Source organism: Artemia sp. Qi Xiang Cuo, chromosome 1, assembly GCF_049724085.1.
Source record: "Artemia sp. Qi Xiang Cuo chromosome 1, ASM4972408v1, whole genome shotgun sequence".
Lineage (NCBI taxonomy): Eukaryota > Metazoa > Arthropoda > Branchiopoda > Anostraca > Artemiidae > Artemia > Artemia sp. Qi Xiang Cuo.
Window position 1 is genome coordinate 100,907,435 of NC_142794.1, and position 24,909 is coordinate 100,932,343.

A 24,909-nucleotide genomic window follows, 5' to 3' on the forward strand; every position below is an offset into this window, starting at 1 on the left:
GGCTTGGTGCTGCGGTGAGTTGTTAGTAGTAGTAGTCTATTTGGATAGCCATATTGCTCGGTCGTTTGTGCCTGATAAAATGCACACCCCACTTTCAGATAGCTTTATTGCGTGACTTGAATTCCAAATGCAGCTCGACTACTATCAGCATATAGCTTAAAAATTTATCGACACAAGTAAGTTGACAACAACTCGTGTCAGTAGAAGCTTGAGAAGTCAGCTTCAAGTCCAAGTCCAAGAGAAGTCAGTGCCCTGGAGCATAGTAATGTAGGTTGGAACGTGAAAATGTGCTCTCTAATTTAGGAAATACATTTAAACATGTTCCCCGGACCCTAATTTAGGTAGCAGAGCCAAATTTAGGGCCCTGCCTAACTAAGACGTAATCTACTGCCTAATTGAGAGAGTAGATTTCTAAAATTGAGCATTAATAAGAGATACCTCAAACTTAATTCCTTTCTGGTCTTTTTATTCCAACATTTTTATTTGGTTTTGTTTTTTAACGTTTATTCTCTCGTTGTCTCCAAAAAAGAACAAAAACACATAATTTCTAAAGTATCCTCACCGCTAACAGTATCCGCAGCTCCGCAATTTCATTATCCGCATATTTAGGAATCTACCTCACGAGTAGATTCTGAATATTTGCATTAATTCTGAAGTATTAATTACTGATTTTTTCATTCACTTAGAGTCAACCTTGAGAAGCCAGTGTTTCTTTTCGTTCAGATCAACTGACTTTTTAGATCAATAATATAATTCTTGGATGTAGCTTTGTTCATATTTACCATTCTATTTCAGGCCAGGGTATTTCTACAGTTTTTGTTGTTCAATAGTCTATTCAAGTACAAGCCAGGCCTATATTGTAGTTCCCTGCAACAACGTAAGTATTTTTGTTTTTTTTTATCTCTAATGGTGCTTTCACACTACACTATGGAACCAGTCACACTAGCACATCTTAAGACTTTACGCTATGTAATCTTACAAAGCCGATTTTTTTCGTGTCATACGCAGTACCACGTAGACTTGTGCTCTATATGGTGTTTTAGGTTACGTAAGTTTATATTCAGTTCTACACTTAATCCAACGTAACTCAACGAATTTACTTTGAAAATTAACTTATAGTATGAAAACCGCTCAAATGTTTTTTCCTTTTTGATTCATAACTACAAGATATGAAGAACAAAGTGGGAAAGTTTACCAATTCAATTCATATATTTAATACTATAAAATCTAACTCTATTGCAACGATGTGCAACAAAAACGAAAGAGTAAAACGAAAGAGAACATATATGGCGGATATTGCAGCCCCAAAAGCTGAGCTTGTAGGCTTAATCACTACAACAACAATACAAATGCGGGAATTCAACACTTAATATAAAATAGATCAATACATAAAAGAGAAGTGGTAAAAATTACGGACAAAAATCAAAAACGAAATTTTTACTCTATTTTTTTTTTTTTTTAAACTTGTAAGCAGATTTAAACAATATGGGAAGGACTTCTTACGTGAAATATCAGAGGGAAGAAAATTACACGAAAAAAGACTTGTCCTAAGCTGTGCTCAAAGCCAGCATAAGGGTTTTTCGAGGGGGGGGGGTATTCGTCCCTCCAATAATTCGAAAAATATTATAATTTATTAAGTGATACTGAAAATGACTATCTGAGAAAAACTGTTTATGTGATGCCAGTTTCTTCTTTTTTTTTATCAAAACCTAAAATTAGACTACGTTAAGAGGTACATTTTGAATTAACTCTTCATTGAATTAACGTCGATATGGCAAAAATCATGATAGCACTAGTTTTGTTTAAAGTTCAATAGGGTAAAGTAGATGTACAAATATAGATACGCGCCATGCACGCCGGGTGTTGAAAATCTGCCGGTGACTCTCAATACTGGATAGACGCGAAAGCAGGACTGCCAACTTGATTTTATGTTTATTATATCGGTTTGTATTGTTCATTATGTATTGTCCATTGTTTTTTTTTATTATTATTATTAAATGAGTAGCATCTTTGGTAAATTGTAACTTTTCTTCGTTGCCGCTTGAATATAAATATGCTGTTGAAGACTTAGGTCAGGCCCACGCCTCCTTTTCTTTTTTACCGTTTTATGTTCGGTATCCATTATAAAATACTTTCACAAAATATGTTTTGAGGCAGTTTAGAATATGTTTAGGTTTGTATTTTTCTCAGGTTTTCCGGGGGAGGCCCCGCCCCCCATAAACCCTGATTTCCCTCGAATGGTACCCGGGCCCCATGGATGAGGACCGCATCTTGCACTCCAATGGAAATGTGTGGTGAGGTGTATTTTATGGTATTGAAGTGGTGTTGTTGTAGATGCCTTTATTCTCCCTTTATAGGGGAGATAAACTCTGGCCCTAAGGTAATTTAACTTTGGTATTTTTTTCTCTTTTCTTTTTTCTTTTCCACAGATAGCTTGGCACTGGAACATCGTAGAGGGTTGTTCAATAGCTCATTTTAAAGGAAATTAATTGGGTTAAAAATCTATAGTAACTAAAATAAATTATTTCTAAAAACGAATAAATTTTTCAACCAAAAACTGCATTTTTGATGTCTTTTCACACTGCAGTCTTTCAAACATAATCGTATACCAGCGGTAAGATTTGAACCCACGCCTCCGAAGAGACTGGTGGCTAACACCAGTGTCTTGGACCACTCGGCCAGGCTGCCTCTTATAATTTGGGTTGCAGCAGTAGCTAGCAACCTAGTAAGAGACGATCAGTCCCATGCTAAGAAATATAAAAACCCAAAACTCCTAAAAATAGAGTAAGATGAAAACAAAAGTACATCATTAGAACTACCTTGTCTGAAACCCTACTAGATAAATAATGAATGTCGTCATAGCTTTATATTAGAGCTATGACGTGAATAGAAAAACACGAAATTATATTGTTGTTTCTGATGACGTCATGAAATAATATTGCGCCATGACGTCAATAAAATCATTACACCGTGACGTCATAATTACTACTTAAGAACGACAAAGATGTAAATTCTCTCATTCTTGATTAGAATAATGGTTAGATCGAAGCAAGCTATTCGCAATTTGAAAAAACAGTACTACACAAACAACAGAGATAGTATCTTGAAATCCGGGGTGCAGCAGTAGCTAGCAACCTAGTAAGAGACGATCACGTCCAATGTTAAGAAATATAAAAACCCATAGTTCCTAACAAAGGAGTCAGATCAAAACAAAAAGTACACCATTAGAACCGCCTTGTCCGAAACCCCTGTATAGGAAACTTTCTGTCCCTTGGCTTGAACAGCAAGGGAAATATATTGGCTTGAAAATCAAGAAAATTGACTTTAACCACGTTATTCTCCCCAAACGGGATATTTTTTTCTTTTTTTTCTTTTCCACAGATAGCTTGGCACTGGAACATCGTAGAGGGTTTTTCAATAGCTCATTTTAAAGGAAATTAATTGGGTTAAAAATCTATAGTAACTAAAATAAATTATTTCTAAAAGAGAATAAATTTTTCCACCAAAAACTGCATTTTTGATGTCTTTACACACTGCAGTCTTTCAAACATAATCGTATACCAGTTATCCGGGTTGCAGCGGTAGCTAGCAACCTAGTAAGATTTCACGTCCAATGTTAAGAAATATAAAAACCCATAGTTCTTAAAAAAAGAGTCAGATCAAAACAAAAAGTACACCATTAGAACCGCCTTGTCCGAAACCCCTGCATAGTAAAATTTCTGTCCCTTGGCTTGAACAGCAAGGGAAATATATTGGCTTGAAAATCAAGAAATGTGGCAGCTACTACAACATTCTGCCTAAACGGGATATTTTTTTCTTTTTTTTATTTTTTTTTTTCTTTTTTTGTATCCAGAGATAGCTTGGCACTGGAACATCGTAGAGGGTTGTTCAATAGCTCATTTTAAAGGAAATTAATTGGGTTAAAAATCTATAGTAACTAAAATAAATTATTTCTAAAAGAGAATAAATTTTTCCACCAAAAACTGCATTTTGATGTCTTTTCACACTGCAGTCTTTCAAACATAATCGTATACCAGCGGTAAGAATTGAACCCACGCCTCTGAAGAGACTGGTGGCTAACACCAGTGCCTTGGACCACTCGGCCAGGCTGCCTCTCATAAATAAATATATATATGAATTTGGGTTGCAGCGGTAGCTAGCAACCTAGTAAGAGACGATCAGTCCAATGCTAAGAAATATAAAAACCCAAAACTCCTAAAAATAGAGTCAGATCAAAACAAAAGTACATCATTAGAAATACCTTGTCTGAAACCCTACTAGATAAATAATGAACGTCATCATAGTTTTATATTAGAGCTATGACGTGAATAGAGTGACGTCATAATTAGTATATAATCCGGGTTGCAGCGGTAGCTAGCAACCTAGTAAGAGACGATCACGTCCAATGTTAAGAAATATAAAAACCCATAGTTCTTAAAAAAAGAGTCAGATCAAAACAAAAAGTACACCATTAGTTATAATAAAGAACGAACTCTTCCCTATACTAACTTGCATACGCAACTTCACTATACTTAAGATTACAGTATTTATATTATACATCATTATAAATTATAAAAGGTTCAAATGTTCGAAGATTAGAGTTAAAAATTTTCCCACACCGGGAATCGTTATAATAAAGATCGAACTCTTCCCTATACTAACTTGCATACGCAACTTCACTATAGTTAAGATTACAGTATTTATATTATGCATCATTATAAATTATAAAAGGTTCAAATGTTCGAAGATTATAGAGTTAAAAATTTTCCCACCCCGGGAATTGAACCCGAGCCTGTTAAGTGAAAGTTAACTATCCTAGCCACTAGACCATATTGAACCATAAAGAAGTATGATTTAAGAGCCATATGCGTATTATTATTTCACCATACCAATTATAATAAGGCCAAAACAAAATCGTCGACTTGCAACCTTACTTTTGACACATAAGTTAAATCATCATCAGGCTTAAAAAATGTTTTGCTAGTTTTACATGAAAGAACGAACCTTAGTCCATATATCCGAGTTGCAGCGGTAGCTAGCATCCTAGTAAGAGACGATCACGTCCAATGTTAAGAAATATAAAACCCCCAACTCCTAAAAAAAGAGTCAGATCAAAACAAAAAGTACACCATTAGAACCGCCTTGTCCGAAACCCCTATAAAGGAAACTTACCGCCCTTTGGCTTGAATAACAAAGAAAATATATTGGCTTGAAAATCAAGAAAATTGACTTTTACCACGTTATTCTCCACAAACGGGATATTTTTTTCTTTCCGCTTTTTCTTTCTGCTCAGCTAGCTGGGCACTGGAAAATCATAGAGAGCTGTATAATAGCTCATTTTAAAGGAAATTGCAACATCTAGTCACTTTTGTATTTAAAAATAAAATACTTTTTAAAGTAGAATCAATTTTGTCAAAAAAATTGCATTTTTGATGTATTTTCATACTGCAGTCTTTTCAAAGATATTTGAATTTTGAAGCAATAAAACAGTCCATGTAATGAACTCTATAGTAATAATAGCTACTTGTCTCAATAGTAACCGAAACTCCTGGAACCAAAATTTTCTTTTTTGGCTTAATCGCTAAAATTATTATGTAAACTGCAAAAATATTTATGATGCCTAATCAGTAATAGTAATTTTTTAATTTAAACAACAAAAATACATGAAAATTATAAAATTAGTTTTGCTTTTTGTCTCCTGGAAGAAATTTTTTTTTCATCTCAGTTCAAATTTATTATTGTATCCTGTAACCCGTAAAGTACATATCTCCATATTATTGTCTCATAATTGCAATTATTTTAGTTTTCAGTCCAGAATCACTAAACTTATTATTTAAACTGCAAAAATATTTATGGTGTCTAACCAATAATACTAATTTTGTAATTCAAACAAGATAAATACCTGAAAATTTTAAAATTAGTTTTGTTTTATGCTAGGTTTTAGATACTCGACACGGGATTTTGTGTGCTTAATAATTTTAAATCTTGAAAAAATATGGTCTCACGCGAGTGGAAAAAAAGAAAGAATAACCAAAAACAATATCAAAATAGAACAATCCAAATTTCTACTAATAGAAAACTTTACTACACAAAAAATAAAGCTAACATCCTGAAATATAAGAAAAGTTTATTTAAAAGAGATAAAAATGCCACCAAACGCAATAAAGCTCGAGCACGCGTAAGGATTGCTACTAAGATGTCTTGTGATCCAGGATTTAAGAAAATGAAATATGACAGAGCAAAACAGAGGTATCTTACTGATCAGGGTTATCGAGAATGTAAAATTGAGACAGATAAACAAAAGAGCAAGTAACGTTATGATAACTATATAGATTACCGAAACAAACATAAGAAAAAAGTTGCTACCAGAATAATGGGTAGATACTGGGGTGACAAAAGCTATAATGAAAAAATTAAATTCTCTGCGAGGTTGTACCGAAGATTACATTAAAGGACGATCATTGAAATAACATTATCCGGGTTGGAGCGGTAGCTAGCAATCCAGTTTGCAGCGGTAGCTAGCAACCTAGTAAGAGACGATCATGTCCAATGTTAAGAAATATAAAAACCCCTAACTCCTGAGAAAACAGTCAGATCAAAACAAAAATTACACCATTAGAACCACCTTGTCCAAACCCCCTATTAAGGAAACTTATCACTCTTTGGCTTGAATAACAAAGTCAATATATTGGCTTGAAAATCAAGAAAATTGACTTTAACCACGTTATTCTCCACAAACGTGATATTTTTTTCTTTCCGCTTGATTTTCCTCCTTAACTAGCTGGGCACTGGAAAATCATAGAGAGCTGTATAATAGCTCATTTTAAAGGAAATTGCAACATCTAGTCACTTTTTTAATTAAAAATAAAATACTTTTTAAAGTAGAATCAATTTTGTCAAAAAAATTGCATTTTTGATGTATTTTCATACTGCAGTCTTTTCAAAGATTGTATAGTAAGAGCGACTCTTCTCTATAGTAACCGAAAATCTTAAAAAACGGATTTTTAATATCAATAGATACATCAAAAGAATTAGATTTTTAATTTGATTTTAAATCTATAATTTTCATAAGGTTTTTTCATATCAATCAAAAGTTACGAGCCTGAGAATATATGCCTTATTTTCAAAAAAGGGATTAACACCCCCTAAAAGTCATAGAATTTTAATAATAAGGAATAACAGTCTAAAAGATAAATGGGTATTGATAATTCTTTATAAATGGGCACTATGTAAGTTTCATCAGGTATAGCTGAAACCTAGTAAAGAACAAACCACAGCACATAGTAACTAAAAGCTAAGATAGAACAAGCATCGTGTTTTGCTATTCCAAGTAAGATTACATAAAGATTATAATAAGGATCGAACTCTTCCCTATACTAACTTGCATACGCAACTTCACTATAGTTAAGATTACAGTATTTATATTATACATCATTATAAATTATAAAAGGTTCAAATGTTCGAATTCCAGTAAGAACCGAAGTCTATCTCATAGTAGCTGATGCAACAGGGAAAAGAAAAAGAGGTCTATTGTGTATATGACGTCATTATAATGATGAACTATTCCTTGCTTATACTAGCTTTTTCCGGGTTGCAGCGGTAGCTAGCAACCTAGTAAGAGACGATCACGTCCAATGTTAAGAAATATAAAAACCCATATAGTCCTAAAAAAAGAGTCAGATCAAAACAAAAAAGTACACCATTAGAACCGCCTTGTCCAAAACCCCTTGAAAGGAAACTTACCGCCCTTTGGCTTGAACAGCAAGGGAAATATATTGGCTTGAAAATCAAGAAAAGTGACAGCTACTACAACATTCTGCCTAAACGGGATATTTTTTTCTTTTTTTCTTTCTTTTCCAGAGATAGCTTTGCACTGGAACATTGTAGATAGTTGTTCAATGGCTCATTTTAAAGGAAATTAATTGGATTAAAAATCTATAGTAACTAAAATAAATTATTTCTAAAAGAGAATAAATTTTTCCACCAAAAACTGCATTTTTGATGTCTTTCCATACTGCAGTCTTTTCAAAGATATCCGGGTTGCAGCGGTAGCTAGCAACCTAGTAAGAGACGATCACGTCCAATGTTAAGAAATATAAAAACCCATAGTTCTTAAAAAGAGTCAGATCAAAACAAAAAGTACACCATTAGAACCGCCTTGTCCTAAACCCCTGCATAGTAAAATTTCTGTCCCTTGGCTTGAACAGCAAGTGAAATATATTGGCTTTAAAATCAAGAAAAGTGGCAGATACTACAACATTCTGCCTAAACGGGATATTTTTTTCTTTTTTTCTTTTTTTTTTCTTTTTTGTATCCAGAGATAGCTTGGCACTGGAACATCGTAGAGGGTTGTTCAATAGCTCATTTTAAAGGAAATTAATTGGGTTAAAAATCTATAGTAACTAAAATAAATTATTTCTAAAAGAGAATAAATTTTTCCACCAAAAACTGCATTTTGATGTCTTTTCACACTGCAGTCTTTCAAATATAATCGTATACCAGCGGTAAGAATCGAACCCACGCCTCTGAAGAGACTGGTGGCTAACACCAGTGCCTTGGACCACTCGGCCAGGCTGCCTCTCATAAATAAATATATATGTGAATTTGGGTTGCAGCAGTAGCTAGCAACCTAGTAAGAAACGATCAGTCCAATGCTAAGAAATATAAAAACCCAAAACTCCTAAAAATAGAGTCAGATCAAAACAAAAGTACATCATTAGAAATACCTTGTCTGAAACCCTACTAGATAAATAATGAACGTCATCATAGTTTTATATTAGAGCTATGACGTGAATAGAGTGACGTCATAATTAGTATATAAGGAAAGTCAAAACTGAAAATTCTCTCATTCTTGATTAGAATAATGGTTAGATCAAAGCAGGCTATACGCAAGTTGAAGAAAGAGTACTACACAAACAACAGAGATAGTAACTTGAAAATTACAATAAAGAACGACACCTTGCCCATGTTAACTGAAACATAAATAGGGATTATGTAATTTCCAATAGTATCATGGCTGTAGAGATGGCTGAAACCTAGTTACAATAAAAAACGATCATTGGAATAACAAAAAATTGCATACCTTTGGACTTAGCTAGCTACTTGATTATTTGAGACTCGTCTCTTACTATTTAAAAGAAGAAAAAGTTATAATAAAGAACGACCTCTTGCCTATGCTAAATTATAGACCACTGAACTATAGTATAGGTTAGTAAGGTTTACATAAAGGACTGATTATAATAAAGAACGAACGCTTGCTCATAGTAACTGAAATATTAATTAAAAGTAGTATATCCGGGTTGCAGCGGTAGCTAGCAACCTAGTAAGAGACGATCACGTCCAATGTTAAGAAATATAAAAACCCATAGTTCTTAAAAAAAGAGTCAGATCAAATACATAAAGGATCGATCTGACAATTAGTAAATAACAAACAACAGCATGTAATCCGGGTTGCAGCGGTAGCTAGAAACCTAGTAAGAGACGATCACCTCCAATGTCAAGAAATATAAAACCCCACAACTCCTAAAAACAGAGTCAGATCAAAACAAAAAGTACACCATTAGAACCTCCTTGTCCGAATCCTCTATAAAGGAAACTTACCGCCCTTTGGCTTGAATAACAAAGAAAATATATTGGCTTGAAAATCAAGAAAATTGACTTTTACCACGTTATTCTCCACAAACGGGATATTTTTTTCTTTCCGCTTTTTTTTCTGCTCAGCTAGCTGGGCACTGGAAAATCATAGAGAGCTGTATAATAGCTCATTTTAAAGGAAATTGCAACATCTAGTCACTTTTGTATTTAAAAATAAAATACTTTTTAAAGTAGAATCAATTTTGTCAAAAAAATTGCATTTTTGATGTATTTTCATACTGCAGTCTTTTCAAAGATATTTGAATTTTGAAGCAATAAAACAGTCCATGTAATGAACTCTATAGTAATAATAGCTACTTGTCTCAATAGTAACCGAAACTCCTGGAACCAAAATTTTCTTTTTTGGCTTAATCGCTAAAATTATTATGTAAACTGCAAAAATATTTATGATGCTTAATCAGTAATAGTAATTTTTTAATTTAAACAACAAAAATACATGAAAATTCTAAAATTAGTTTTGCTTTTTGTCTCCTGGAAGAAATTTTTTTTTCATCTCAGTTCAAATTTATTATTGTATCCTGGAACCAAACTTTTTTTGGTTTGTAACCCGTAAAGTACATTCCATATTATTGTCTCATAATTGCAATTATTTTAGTTTTCAGTCCAGAATCACTAAACTTATTATGTAAACTGCAAAAATATTTATGGTGTCTAACCAATAATACTAATTTTGTAATTCAAACAAGATAAATACCTGAAAATTTTAAAATTAGTTTTGTTTTATGCTAGGTTTTAGATACTCGACACGGGATTTTGTGTGCTTAATAATTTTAAACCTTGAAAAAATATGGTCTCACGCGAGTGGAAAAAAAGAAAGAATAACCAAAAACAATATCAAAATAGAACAATCCAAATTTCTACTAATAGAAAACTTTACTACACAAAAAATAAAGCTAACATCCTGAAATATCAGAAAAGTTTATTTAAAAGAGATAAAAATGCCACCGAACGCAATAAAGCTCGAGCACGCGTAAGGATTGCTACTAAGATGTCTTGTGATCCAGGATTTAAGAAAATGAAATATGACAGAGCAAAACAGAGGTATCTTACGGATCAGGGGTATCGAGAAGGGAAAATTGAGACAGCGAAACAAAAGAGCAAGGAACGGTATGATAACGATATAGATTACCGAAACAAACATAAGAAAAAAGTTGCTACCAGAATAATGGGTAGATACTGGGGTGACAAAAGCTATAATGAAAAAATTAAATTCTCTGCGAGGTTGTACCGAAGAACTCATAAGGACAAAGGGAAAAATTACATTCAGAAATACAAGAAGATGGCAAAAATGCAGGCTGATCTTTGTAAATTGAGAAACATTTTACGCATGTTTTATCGGGATCACGAAAAGTATTCGAAATTACAGATTAAAATTCTCTTTGAAAGAGCGGATGCTGTTGAAAAGTCGGCTAGAAATGCTTTGGCAAAGCTTCATAGCAATATCCAAAAGAAATGTTGTCAGTTTAACGAAAAGCTTCCAAGGTGTGGATTGGCAACTGTGGAACAGTTTATAGATGCAATGGAAAATGTTCGACAACACAGTGAATATACGGAGGCGTACTTCTTAGAAAATTCGTATATTAATTTTGGAAGGAGCAATTGCAGTTTATGTAGCAGCAATAAAAATATATATACAAGCATACCTATCAACAGCGAAGGAAAAGCAATGTTTTTCAATTATGGCGAAAACGAGCCTGTTAGGGTTATTAGTAAATGTGTTTGTAAGACTAATGATTTAGAACAAATTCCTGGAACACCGACTCAAGAAAAAAGCATTTCTAACTGTGTTTTAAACAGTTCGTTTAGTTCTACTGAATATTTGGCAAAAAATTCTCTGTGTAGTAGAACAAACTGTCCTGAAAAGTACGAGACAACTATTGAAAAATGCTCTAAAACTAGATCTGACAAGGAAATTATGATGGCTGAAGTCACCTATAACAATCTGAGTAAACATTCAAAACCAAAAATTGGGCAGCAGGTTACTTGGCAATGTCACCCTGATATCTGCAAGCTCTATCCGACGGATATTGAATTATGTCAAATTCTTTTTGATATCCTTGAAAACAATATAGCATTAAAATTTTCAACTGACAAAGTGGTTAATTTCTACCTTGGCGGCTTGGATTATTGTGAAATCAATTACAGGGACACAAGAAAGCATGGGCATTCGTTATACTGTAGCCCAAATGAGGGATGTCAGAGCTATTTGCGTTCTCTAAGGGCACTAGCTCCACATTTTCCTGTCTTGAACTGTTTCATTAATAGCGTATATAAGGCAGTATCAAAATGTAAGATTATACAACATATTAATCTACTAAAAGTCGAGGGCTCGTACAAGGAACTAAGTCATTACATAGAAGAAGTGTCAAGTAGACTCTGTCGTAATAATAGTCAAGACTTCATTTACGGTGATAGCAATATTAGAGTTTCTGTGGATGAAAATACAATAATAAAATTATTTGGTGAGAGCCTTGATAAGGTAGCTAACATTAGGGATGTATACCCCACAATGCATTGTGACAGTTGTGAGCAGATAAAGACAAAATACCAATTGAAGAGTCTAAGATCCCTTTCAAATAAGAAAGGTTTTGATGTAATGATGGCCACGATTTTAGAACACCTACAACAGGACATACCCAAAGATGACAGAGAAGAACTAATTCAATGTACAGGTTGGAAAGAGGATGTCATAGATTCATTCTTTGTCTGTGATTACTGTGCTGGGAAAATGTTGAAAAGTCAGGAAAATGTCAGATCAGTATTAGATAACCTACATATAGACTGTACACTGGAATTTATAAATTTTTTAAATAATTTTGAAATGGCAATGATTCTATTTGTAATGCCTTGTCTTACGATCGTCAGATTAGGGCAAGTAACTGCATTGAAGAGACCTAGAACAGAACTTGTTGACGCTCTTAAGGGGAGAATAGTATATCTACCTGTTGATGTGCAAGCAAATGCAGATATTCAGCCTGAAAAACTTCTTAACATTGATAGTTTTGTAGTCATTGTCAATGGTCAGCCTACTTACAACAAGAATGTTTGGACTGCACTAATAGATCTGAGAATTGAATATAAAGATCAAACTCTTCCCTATACTAACTTGCATACGCAACTTCACTATAGTTAAGATTACAGTATTTATATTTTTACATTAAAAGACGATCACTGAAATAACAAACCATTCCATACATTGGACTTAGTTAGCTACTTGATTGTTTGAGTTTCGTCTCTTACTATTTAAAAGAAGAAAAAGCCGTATGCTTTTTCCTGTTTGTATTTAAAGTTAAAAAACGAACTCAAGTCCAAAGAAACTGAACACTGTGGTTCATTCATATTATCTTCATTATTTTAGCTAGAATGTAAATAAACAAGTTTCTTTTTTAAATTTTAAATTGAAAAGATAGTGCTTTTAATTCAACATATTAAAAGTTCTCCCCGACGGGGAATCGAAACCCCTTCTCCCAGGTAACAAGTGGGCATACTTACCATTAGACTATCGAAGACTTATAAAATAAAATATAATAAACAACGACCTCTTGCCTTTACTAAATTGTACACGCCACTTAATTATAGTATAGGTTAGTAATTCAACATATAGCATGGCACTGAAACATCGTAGAGAGTTGTTCAATGGCTCATTTTGAAGGAAATTAATGGGGTTATTACATTAAAAGACGATCACTGAAAAAAAAAAACTCAAGTCCAAAGAAACTGAACACTGTGGTTCATTCATACTATCTTCATTGTTTTAGCTGGAATGTAAATAAACAAGTTTCTTTTTTAAATTTTAAATTGAAAAGATAGTGCTTTTAATTCAACATATTAAAAGTTCTCCCCGACGGGGAATCGAACCCACTTCTCTCAGGTAACAAGTGGGCATACTTACCATTAGACTATCGAACACTTATAAAATAAAAGTTACATATAAGATTTGATAATAATTTTTTAATCCGGGTTACATAAAGGCTCGATCATCGAATTTTTACATTAAAGAACGAACTTTAGTCCATAGTTCCGGGTTGCAGCGGTAGCTAGCAACCTAGTAAGAGACGATCACCTCCAATGTTAAGAAATATAAAACCCCCCAACTCCTAAAAAAGAGTCAGATCAAAACAAAAAGTACACCATTAGAACCGCCTTGTCCGAATCCTCTATAAAGGAAACTTACCTCCCTTTGGCTTGAATAACAAAGAAAATATATTGGCTTGAAAATCAAGAAAATTGACTTTTACCACGTTATTCTCCACAAACGGGATATTTTTTTCTTTCCGCTTTTTCTTTCTGCTCAGCTAGCTGGGCACTGGAAAATCATAGAGAGCTGTATAATAGCTCATTTTAAAGGAAATTGCAACATCTAGTCACTTTTGTATTTAAAAATAAAATACTTTTTAAAGTAGAATCAATTTTGTCAAAAAAATTGCATTTTTGATGTATTTTCATACTGCAGTCTTTTCAAAGATATTTGAATTTTGAAGCAATAAAACAGTCCATGTAATGAACTCTATAGTAATAATAGCTACTTGTCTCAATAGTAACCGAAATTCCTGGAACCAAAATTTTCTTTTTTGGCTTAATAGAATAAAGAACGACACCTTGCCCATGTTAACTAAAACATAAATAGGGATTATGTAATTTCCAATAGTATCATGGCTTTAGAGATGGCTGAAACCTAGTTACAATAAAAAACGATCATTGGAATAACAAAAATTGCATACCTTTGGAATTAGCTAGCTACTTGATTATTTGAGACTCGTCTCTTACTATTTAAAAGAAGAAAAAAGCCATAGGCTTTTTCCTGTGTGTAATCAGTTTATTATCATAGGCAGTGCGCTAGCACTGCCTGAGTAAAGAACGATATGGGCACAATGTGTTTTTTTCCGGGTTGCAGCGATAGCTAGCAACCTAGTAAGAGACGATCACGTCCAATGTTAAGAAATATAAAAACCCATAGTTCCTAACAAAGGAGTCAGATCAAAACAAAAAGTACACCATTAGAACCGCCTTGTCCGAAACCCCTGTATAGGAAACTTTCTGTCCCTTGGCTTGAACAGCAAGGGAAATATATTGGCTTGAAAATCAAGAAAATTGACTTTAACCACGTTATTCTCCCCAAACGGGATATTTTTTTCTCTTTTCTTTTTTTTTCTTTTCCACCGATAGCTTGGCACTGGAACATCGTAGAGGGTTGTTCAATAGCTCATTTTAAAGGAAATTAATTGCGTTAGAAATCTATAGTACCTAAAATAAATTATTTCTAAAAGAGAATAAATTTTTCCACCAAAAACTACATTTTTGATGTCTTTTCACACTGCAGTCTTTCAAACATAATCGTATACCAGCGGTAAGATTTGAACCCACGCCTCCGAAGAGACTGGTGGCTAACACCAGTGTCTTGGACCACTCGGCCAGGCTGCCTCTCATAAATAAATATATATGTGAATTTGGGTTGCAGCAGTAGCTAGCAACCTAGTAAGAGACGATCAGTCCCATGCTAAGAAATATAACAAAACTCCTAAAAATAGAGTAAGATCAAAACAAAAGTACATCATTAGAACTACCTTGTCTGAAACCCTACTAGATAAATAATGAATGTCGTAGCTTTATATTAGAGCTATGACGTGAATAGAAAAACACGAAATTATATTGTTGTTTCTGATGACGTCATTAAATAATATCATTGTGCCTTGACGTCAATAAAATCATTACGCCGTGACGTCATAATTACTACTTAAGAACGACACAGATGTAAATTCTCTCATTCTTGATTAGAATAATGGTTAGATCGAAGCAAGCTATACGCAATTTGAAAAAACAGTACTACACAAACAACAGAGATAGTATCTTGAAAAGAGAAAAGCAAAGGTATTCAACCGACCAGGCGCATCGAGAAGTAAAAATTGAGAGAGCAAAACAAAGGTATTCAACCGACCAGGCGTATCGAGAAGTAATAATTGAGAGAGCAAAACAAAGGTATTCAACTGACCAGGCGTATCGAGAAGTAATAATTGAGAGAGCAAAACAAAACAGCAAGATGTGTTATCACAATGATGAAGATTATAGACATGCAAAAATTGAGACAGCCAAACAAAAGATCAAGGAGCGTTACTGGGGTGACAAAATCTATAATGAAAAAATTAAATTCTCTGCGAGGTTGTACCGAAGAACGCATAAGGACAAAGGGAAAAATTACATTCAGAAATACAAGAAGATGGCAAAAATGCAGGCTGATCTTTGTAAATTGAGAAACATTTTACGCATGTTTTATCGGGATCACAAAAAGTATTCAAAATTACAGATTAAAATTCTCTTTGAAAGAGCGGATGCTGTTGAAAAGTTGGCTAGAAATTCCTTGGCAAAGCTTCATAGTAATATCCAAAAGAAATGTTGTCAGTTTAACGAAAAGCTTCCAAGGTATGTATTGGCAACTGCGGAACAGTTTATAGATGCAATGGAAAATGTTCGACAACACAGTGAATATACGGAGGCGTACTTCTTAGAAAATTCGTATATTAATTTTGGAAGGAGCAATTGCAGTTTATGTAGCAGCAATAAAAATATATATACAAGCATACCTATCAACAGCGAAGGAAAAGCAATGTTTTTCAATTATGGCGAAAACGAGCCTGTTAGGGTTATTAGTAAATGTGTTTGTAAGACTAATGATTTAGAACAAATTCCTGGAACACCGACTCAAGAAAAAAGCATTTCTAACTGTGTTTTAAACAGTTCGTTTAGTTCTACTGAATATTTGGCAAAAAATTCTCTGTGTAGTAGAACAAACTGTCCTGAAAAGTACGAGTCAACTATTGAAAAATGCTCTAAAACTAGATCTGACAAGGAAATTATGATGGCTGAAGTCACCTATAACAATCTGAGTAAACATTCAAAACCAAAAATTGGGCAGCAGGTTACTTGGCAATGTCACCCTGATATCTGCAAGCTCTATCCGACGGATATTGAATTATGTCAAATTCTTTTTGATATCCTTGAAAATAATATGGCATTAAAATTTTCAACTGACAAAGTGGTTAATTTCTACCTTGGCGGCTTGGATTATTGTGAAATCAATTACAGGGACACAAGAAAGCATGGGCATTCGTTATACTGTAGCCCAAATGAGGGATGTCAGAGCTATTTGCGTTCTCTAAGGGCACTAGCTCCACATTTTCCTGTCTTGAACTGTTTCATTAATAGCGTATATAAGGCAGTATCAAAATGTAAGATTATACAACATATTAATCTACTAAAAGTCGAGGGCTCGTACAAGGAACTAAGTCATTACATAGAAGAAGTGTCAAGTAGACTCTGTCGTAATAATAGTCAAGACTTCATTTACGGTGATAGCAATATTAGAGTTTCTGTGGATGAAAATACAATAATAAAATTATTTGGTGAGAGCCTTGATAAGGTAGCTAACATTAGGGATGTATACCCCACAATGCATTGTGACAGTTGTGAGCAGATAAAGACAAAATACCAATTGAAGAGTCTAAGATCCCTTTCAAATAAGAAAGGTTTTGATGTAATGATGGCCACGATTTTAGAACACCTACAACAGGACATACCCAAAGATGACAGAGAACAACTAATTCAATGTACAGGTTGGAAAGAGGATGTCATAGATTCATTCTTTGTCTGTGATTACTGTGCTGGGAAAATTTTGAAAAGTCAGGAGAATGTCCGATCAGTATTAAATAAACTTCATATATAATGTACACCGGAATGTATAAAGTGTTTAAATAATTTTGAAATGGCAATGATTCGATTTGTAATGCCTTGTCTTACGATCGTCAGATTAGGGCAAGTAACTGCATTGAAGAGACCTAGAACAGAACTTGTTGACGCTCTTAAGGGGAGAATACCATTAAGGGGCAACCTATTAGTTTAGCACAGATTGTCTATTAGGTTTCACAATAATCTGTACTTTTAGATATTGATATTGTGCCATCAGTGTTGAAAACTTTTTACTTCTTGGTAAGGAAAAATATTCTCTTGAAGTTTTCCTCTTTTATACTCTTTTTTGGGCCATAAAGATGTCCTTCGAAATTTTATGTAGGACCTTTGTTTTTTCCCCCTAATAACTGGTGGAATAACCCTATCCAAGAAAATACGAAACATCTGTTAAGAACTGTTTTTCGTTAAATTCTTAGTAAGTTTTCAGAAATTGAAGAGCATAAAAAAATTGTATTTGTAGAATAATAAAAATATAAAGTGATGCTTGTTGATATTATTCTTGTACATATTCTACCACGAACTTGTAAATTACGAAAAACTTCTCATTAGAAAGTATTTTGTTTATGGCTCATTAAACCTCACAATTATTTTCATTATCTTTCCTGTTTCGGGTTACATGCAAGTTTGGGATAAAACTTGCAATGTTTCAGAATTGTGCTAAGATTATTTAAAATTATTCAATCATTCTAGTTACTAAGTTAATTGTCAGTTGCTAATCGAACTTTAATTTGTCCAGGGAATGTTTGGAGCCAGATCAGGGGGGGGGGGGTGTATGGCCCCTCACTAGATCCAACAATGGCCCTGCTTTCATGATTTGCTGTAGCTTAATTATTAAGCTTTAGTATGACGTAGCAAACGACTTTTGCAGATGCCAAAACAAATGATCTTAGTCGTTTCTATTTCTTGGATTTTCTTTTGGAGAAAAGAAGGGGGTTGAGTTTTTTTTTTGATTTAGTGAGATAATTTAATCGTAAAATGGATTAATTTTGCTTCACTGATTCCACGAAATATTTGGGCGCAAGAGAGGAGGGGCAAAGTCCCCGAATCGGAAATTTTCTGTTTTTACAATAATTTCTTATCTATTTGATGCAATACTCTTTTTTTTATGTGATAGTTGAAGAGCTCCAAGCTTTTTTTGTTTTTTTCTTTCTTTTCCACAGATAGCTTGGCACTGGAACATCGTAGAGAGTTGATCAATAGCTCATTTTAAAGGAAATTAATTGGGTTAAAAATCCTTATTAACTAAAATAAATTATTTCTAAAAGAGATATATAGCAGCGAAGCTTGGAAAGAAGTACACGGTCATCAGTCAGAATCTAGCTGTTTGTGAAATAAGCTAAGGCCTTCGAAAGTCCCAGCCCGAAAAAATCTCTAATCTAGTTCTCTTATTGGGCAGTTTTCACGAGCTCATAAACTATTTGAAGGCGGTTGGATCTCTCATGGATGGAAGAGGACTAGAAGAAGCTATTTCTGCGGCAGAAATTCTCAGGGAAGGTATTATGAATAAGGTCCTTTCAGTAAAGAATCCGTACCAGGCACTCCATGCTCACTTCCAGGTCTACGAAGGAATGAACGCACTCTGGTGGGAGGCATTGGAGAATTGGCTTGAAACATGCTGCTTCGTTTTAGTGCCATAGCTGATTGATGCAATTGAACGCTTCAAAAGTGAAACTAGTTATGAAGCATGTAAACAGATAGGAGATGCGTTGGACAGTATTGCTCCGCTTTTCTCAAAGTACAACGAGTCCAGATCTACTATAGGGAATCATAGCCTCTGGATCAACAATTTAGATCTTATCCGTGCCGGAAACGACTATCTTTATGCTGAAAGAGCTGCGGACTAGGGATCATTTTTAAATGCCACAAAAGAGATGATTCTCATTTTCTTTGCATCTGGAAACCATAAACAAGCCGCAGTTGCGCTTAACTACCTAAAAGAAATGCCACGCCTGCCTGAAAAAGCAGGCAGGCGTAAAGTCCATTATGGCACTTTATGGAGACGTATGGCACTTTAGGAGTTAAGAAAAAAAGATCGGTTCAAGGAGACAATTATAACTTTGAAGTGAGACATGAAATAAAAATTTTGTTGATTAAGCTGAATAAAAAACAAAATCAATTCAAAAATTTTCAAGTATTTTTCTAGTTTAATTAAAGAGCTAATATTATTGCTCAGACACCAAAAATATTTTTGCACTTACATAATTGCCTTATCGTTCCTGAACTGTAAACTAAAATCAAGTAAAGAATTAATTTTTTTCTACAGAAATTTTCTGCACAATAGATACAAACTCAACTATGGATACAAACTTAACACAATAGATACAAACTTAACGGTAACGAACTGTATAGTGAGAGCGACTCGTGTCAATATCACTTTATATCTTGGAAAATATGAAAAGACATCTCAAATGCAGTTGTTTTGTAGTAAGCGATTCTATTTCTATTTTTTGTTATGTTATATGATTAAAAAAGGCACTAAGACTTAAAATTTCTTTTCAAATAATTTTTGTTCAGTATTATATTAATAATATATACGTCTTACCGTGTTTAAAAGTCTTGAATTCAATTTAGTTTGTTTTGTTTTTTATTCGGCTTAATCAACAAAATTTTTATTTCTTGTCTCACTTCAAAGTTATAATTGTCTCCTTGAACCAATCTTTTTTTCTTAACTCCTAAAGTGCGTATCTTTTGTGCCATACGTCTGTAGAAAAGAAATTCAATTTTTAATTTTGTTAGATTTCAGTTCAGAATCTTTAAGGCTTGTATGAAAACTGCAAAAATATTTATGGTGTTGGAGCAATAACATAATTTTTAAAATTCTAACTAGAAAAATACCTTGGACATTTAAAATCAGTTTTGTGTTTTGTTCAATTTCTTCAACAAAAATATTATTTTATCTTTTAGTTCAGAGTATAATAAAGATCGAACTCTTCCCTATACTAACTTGCATACGCAACTTCACTATAGTTAAGATTACAGTATTTATATTTCCGGGTTGCAGCGATAGCTAGCAACCTAGTAAGAGACGATTTACATTAAAAGACGATCACTAAAATAACAAACCATTCCATGCATTGGACTTAGTTAGCTACTTGATTGTTTGAGTTTCGTCTCTTACTATTTAAAAGAAGAAAAAGCCGTAGGCTTTTTCCTGTTTGTATTTATAGTTAAAAAACGAACTCAAGTCCAAAGAAACTGAACACTGTGGTTCATTCATATTATTTTCATTATTTTAGCTAGAATGTAAATAAACAATATTCTTTTTTATATTTTAAATTGAAAAGATAGTGCTTTTAATTCAACATATTAAAAGTTCTCCCCGACGGGCAATCGAACCCCCTTCTCCCAGGTAACAAGTGGGCATACTTACCATTAGACTATCGAAGACTTATAAAATAAAAGTTACATATAAAATATGATAATAATTTTTTAATCCGGGTAACATAAGGGCTCGATTATCGAATTTTTATAATAAAGAGCGAACTCTTGCCTATAATAGATTAGATCCGGGTTGCAGCGGTAGCTAGCAACCTAGTAAGAGACGATCACGTCCAATGTTAAGAAATATAAAAACCCATAGTTCCTAACAGAGGAGTCAGATCAAAACAAAAAGTACACCATTAGAACCGCCTTGTCCGAGACCCCTGTATAGGAAACTTTCTGTCCCTTGGCTTGAACAGCAAGGGAAATATATTGGCTTGAAAATCAAGAAAAGTGGCAGCTACTACAACATTCTGCCTAAACGGGATATTTTTTCTTTTTTTTTCTCTTTTCTTTGTATCCAGAGATAGCTTGGCACTGGAACATCGTAGATAGTTGTTCAATATCTCATTTTAAAGGAAATTAATTGGGTTAAAAATCTATAGTAACTAAAATAAATTATTTCTAAAAGAGAATAAATTTTTCCACCAAAAACTGCATTTTCGATGTCTTTTCACACTGCAGTCTTTCAAACATAATAATCGCATACCAGCGGTGAGATTTGAACCCACGCCTCCGAAGAGACTGGTGGCTAACACTAGTGCCTTGGACCACTCGGCCAGGCTGCCTCTCATAAATAAATATATATGTGAATTTGGGTTGCAGCAGTAGCTAGCAACCTAGTAAGAGACGATCAGTCTAATGCTAAGAAATATAACAAAACTCCTAAAAATAGAGTCAGATCAAAACAAAAGTATATCATTAGAACTACCTTGTCTGAAACCCTACTAGATAAATAATGAATGTCATCATAGTTTTATATTAGAGCTATGACGTGAATAGAAAAACACGAAAATATATTGTTGTTTCTGATGACGTCATGAAATAATATCATTGCGCCATGACGCCAATAAAATCATTACGCCCTGACGTCATAATTACTACTTAAGAACGACAAAGATGTAAATTCTCTCATTCTTGATTAGATGCAACCCGGATAATGGTTAGATCGAAGCAAGCTATACGCAAGTTGAAAAAACACTACTACACAAACAACAGATAGTATCTTGAAAAGAAAAAAGCAAAGGTATTCAACCGACCAGGCGTATCGAGAAGTAATCAAACAAAACAGCAAGATGTGTTATCACAATGATGAAGATTATAGACATGCAAAAGTTCAAGGAGAGTTATCACAATGATGAAGATTACCGCATCAAATATAAGAAAAACCAAAAGCAAAGGTATTCAACCGTCCAGGTGTATCGAGAAGTAAAAATTGACACAGCCAAACAAAAGATCAAAGAGCGTCATCAAAATGATGAAAATTACAGAGAAGCAAGAATTGAGCAGGCTAGACAAAAGATCAAGGAGCGTTATCACAATGATAAACTTTATAGAGAAGCAACAATTGAGCAGGCTAGACAAAAGAGCAAGTAACGGTATGATAATGATGAAGATTACCGAAACAAACATAAGAAAAAAGTTGCTACCAGAATAATGGGTAGATACTGGGGTGACAAAAGCTATAATGAAAAAATTAAATTCTCTGCGAGGTTCTACCGAAGAACGCATAAGGACAAAGGGAAAAATTACATTCAGAAATACAAGAAGATGGCAAAAATGCAGGCTGATCTTTGTAAATTGAGAAACATTTTACGCATGTTTTATCGGGATCACGAAAAGTATTCAAAATTACAGATTAAAATTCTCTTTGAAAGAGCGGATGCTGTTGAAAAGTCGGCTAGAAATTCTTTGGCAAAGCTTCATAGTAATATCCAAAAGAAATGTTGTCAGTTTAACGAAAAGCTTCCAAGGTATGGATTGGCAACTGCGGAACAGTTTATAGATGCAATGGAAAATGTTCGACAACACAGTGAATATACGGAGGCGTACTTCTTAGAAAATTCGTATATTAATTTTGGAAGGAGCAATTGCAGTTTATGTAGCAGCAATAAAAATATATATACAAGCATACCTATCAACAGCGCAGGAAAAGCAATGTTTTTCAATTATCCGGGTTGCAGCGGTAGCTAGCAACCTAGTAAGAGACGATCACCTCCAATGTTAAGAAATATAAAACCCCCCAACTCCTAAAAAAAAAGTCAGATCAAAACAAAAAGTACACCATTAGAACCGCCTTGTCCGAATCCTCTATAAAGGAAACTTACCTCCCTTTGGCTTGAATAACAAAGAAAATATATTGGCTTGAAAATCAAGAAAATTGACTTTTACCACGTTATTCTCCACAAACGGGATATTTTTTTCTTTCCGCTTTTTCTTTCTGCTCAGCTAGCTGGGCACTGGAAAATCATAGAGAGCTGTATAATAGCTCATTTTAAAGGAAATTGCAACATCTAGTCACTTTTGTATTTAAAAATAAAATACTTTTTAAAGTAGAATCAATTTTGTCAAAAAAATTGCATTTTTGATGTCTTTTCATACTGCAGTCTTTTCAAAGATATTTGATTTTTGTACATAAATCATAATCGTATAACTTACAGTAAAGAACGATCTTTCACCCGTAGTAACTGATATATGGTGGTTCCAGGGGTAGTCCGGGTTGCAGCGGTAGCTAGCAACCTAGTAAGAGACGATCACCTCCAATGTTAAGTAATATAAAACCCCCCAACTCCTAAAAAAAAGTCAGATCAAAACAAAAAGTACACCATTAGAACCGCCTTGTTTACATTAAAAGACGATCATTATAATATAATAAAGATCGAACTCTTCCCTATACTAACTTGCATACGCAACTTCACTATAGTTAAGATTACAGTATTTATATTATACATCATTATAAATTATAAAAGGTTCAAATGTTCGAAGATTATAGAGTTAAAAATTTTCCCACACTGGGAATCGAACCCGAGCCTGTTAAGTGAAAGTTAACTATCCTAGCCACTAGACCATATGGAACCATAATAAAGTATGATTTAAGAGCCATATACATATTATTATTTCACCATACCAATTATAATCCGGGTTGCAGCGGTAGCTAGCAACCTAGTAAGAGACGATCACGTCCAATGTTAAGAAATATAAAAACCCATAGTTCCTAATATAATAAAGAACGACTTCTTGCCTATACTAAATTTTATAGGCCACTTAACTATAGTATAGGCTAGTACAGTTATTATATTTAAGGTCAATATATTAAAATTTTCCACTAAAAGACGGTCATTGGAATAAAAACCCAATACATACATTTGATTTAGTTAAAAAAGGTAAAGGTAAAGGATGCGGCACTAGACCCTTAAGATCCAAACCGGCGGTGCTGATCTCCGTTTCGTGGCCCTTCAGCCAGGAAGTGCAATGGGGGGCTGGGGGCCAGCCAACCTATGCTTTCGCAAACCCTTCCTTATTGATTTAGTTAGCTACTTGATTGTTTGAGGCTAGTCTCTTACTATTTCAAAGAAGAAAAAGCCGTAGGCTTTTTCCTGTTTGTAATCAATTAGAAAGAGTTCTACCTTTAAAATTATTACATTAAATCTGTGTTGCAGCGGTAGCTAGCTACCTAGTAAGAGACGATCACGTCCAATGTTAAGAAATATAAAAACCCCTAACTCCTGAGAAAAGTCAGATCAAAACAAAACTTACACCATTAGAACCACCTTGCCCAAAACCCCTATTAAGGAAACTTATCACTCTTTGGCTTGAATAAAAAAGAAAATATATTGGCTTGAAAATCAAAAAAATTGACTTTAACCACGTTATTCTCCACAAACGGGATATTTTTTTCTTTCCGCTTGATTTTCCTCCTCAATTAGCTGGGCACTGGAAATTCATAGAGAGCTGTATAATAGCTCATTTTAAAGGAAATTGCAACATCTAGTCACCTTTGTAATTAAAAATAAAATACTTTTTAAAGTAGAATCAATTTTGTCAAAAAAATTGCATTTTTGATCCGGGTTGCAGCGGTAGCTAGCAACCTAGTAAGAGACGATCACGTCCAATGTTAAGAAATATAAAAACCCATAGCTCCTAAAAAAGGAGTCAGATCAAAACAAAAAGTACACCATTAGAACCGCCTTGTCCGAAACCCCTTTTTGGGAAACTTTCTGTCCCTTGGCTTGAACAGCAAGGGAAATATATTGG

The 24,909-nt window shown here is 33.8% G+C and overlaps 1 protein-coding gene across 1 annotated transcript in view; it reads left to right on the forward strand.

Moving 5' to 3' along the window:
* The window catches only part of LOC148957003 (uncharacterized), a 77,610-nt gene that overhangs the window by 42,015 nt on the left and 10,686 nt on the right, over positions 1-24,909 (forward strand). The window contains exon 4 of the mRNA XM_089092773.1: positions 796-877. Coding sequence (XP_088948899.1) covers positions 796-877 — 82 coding nt within the window. The remainder of the gene's footprint in view (positions 1-795; positions 878-24,909) is intronic.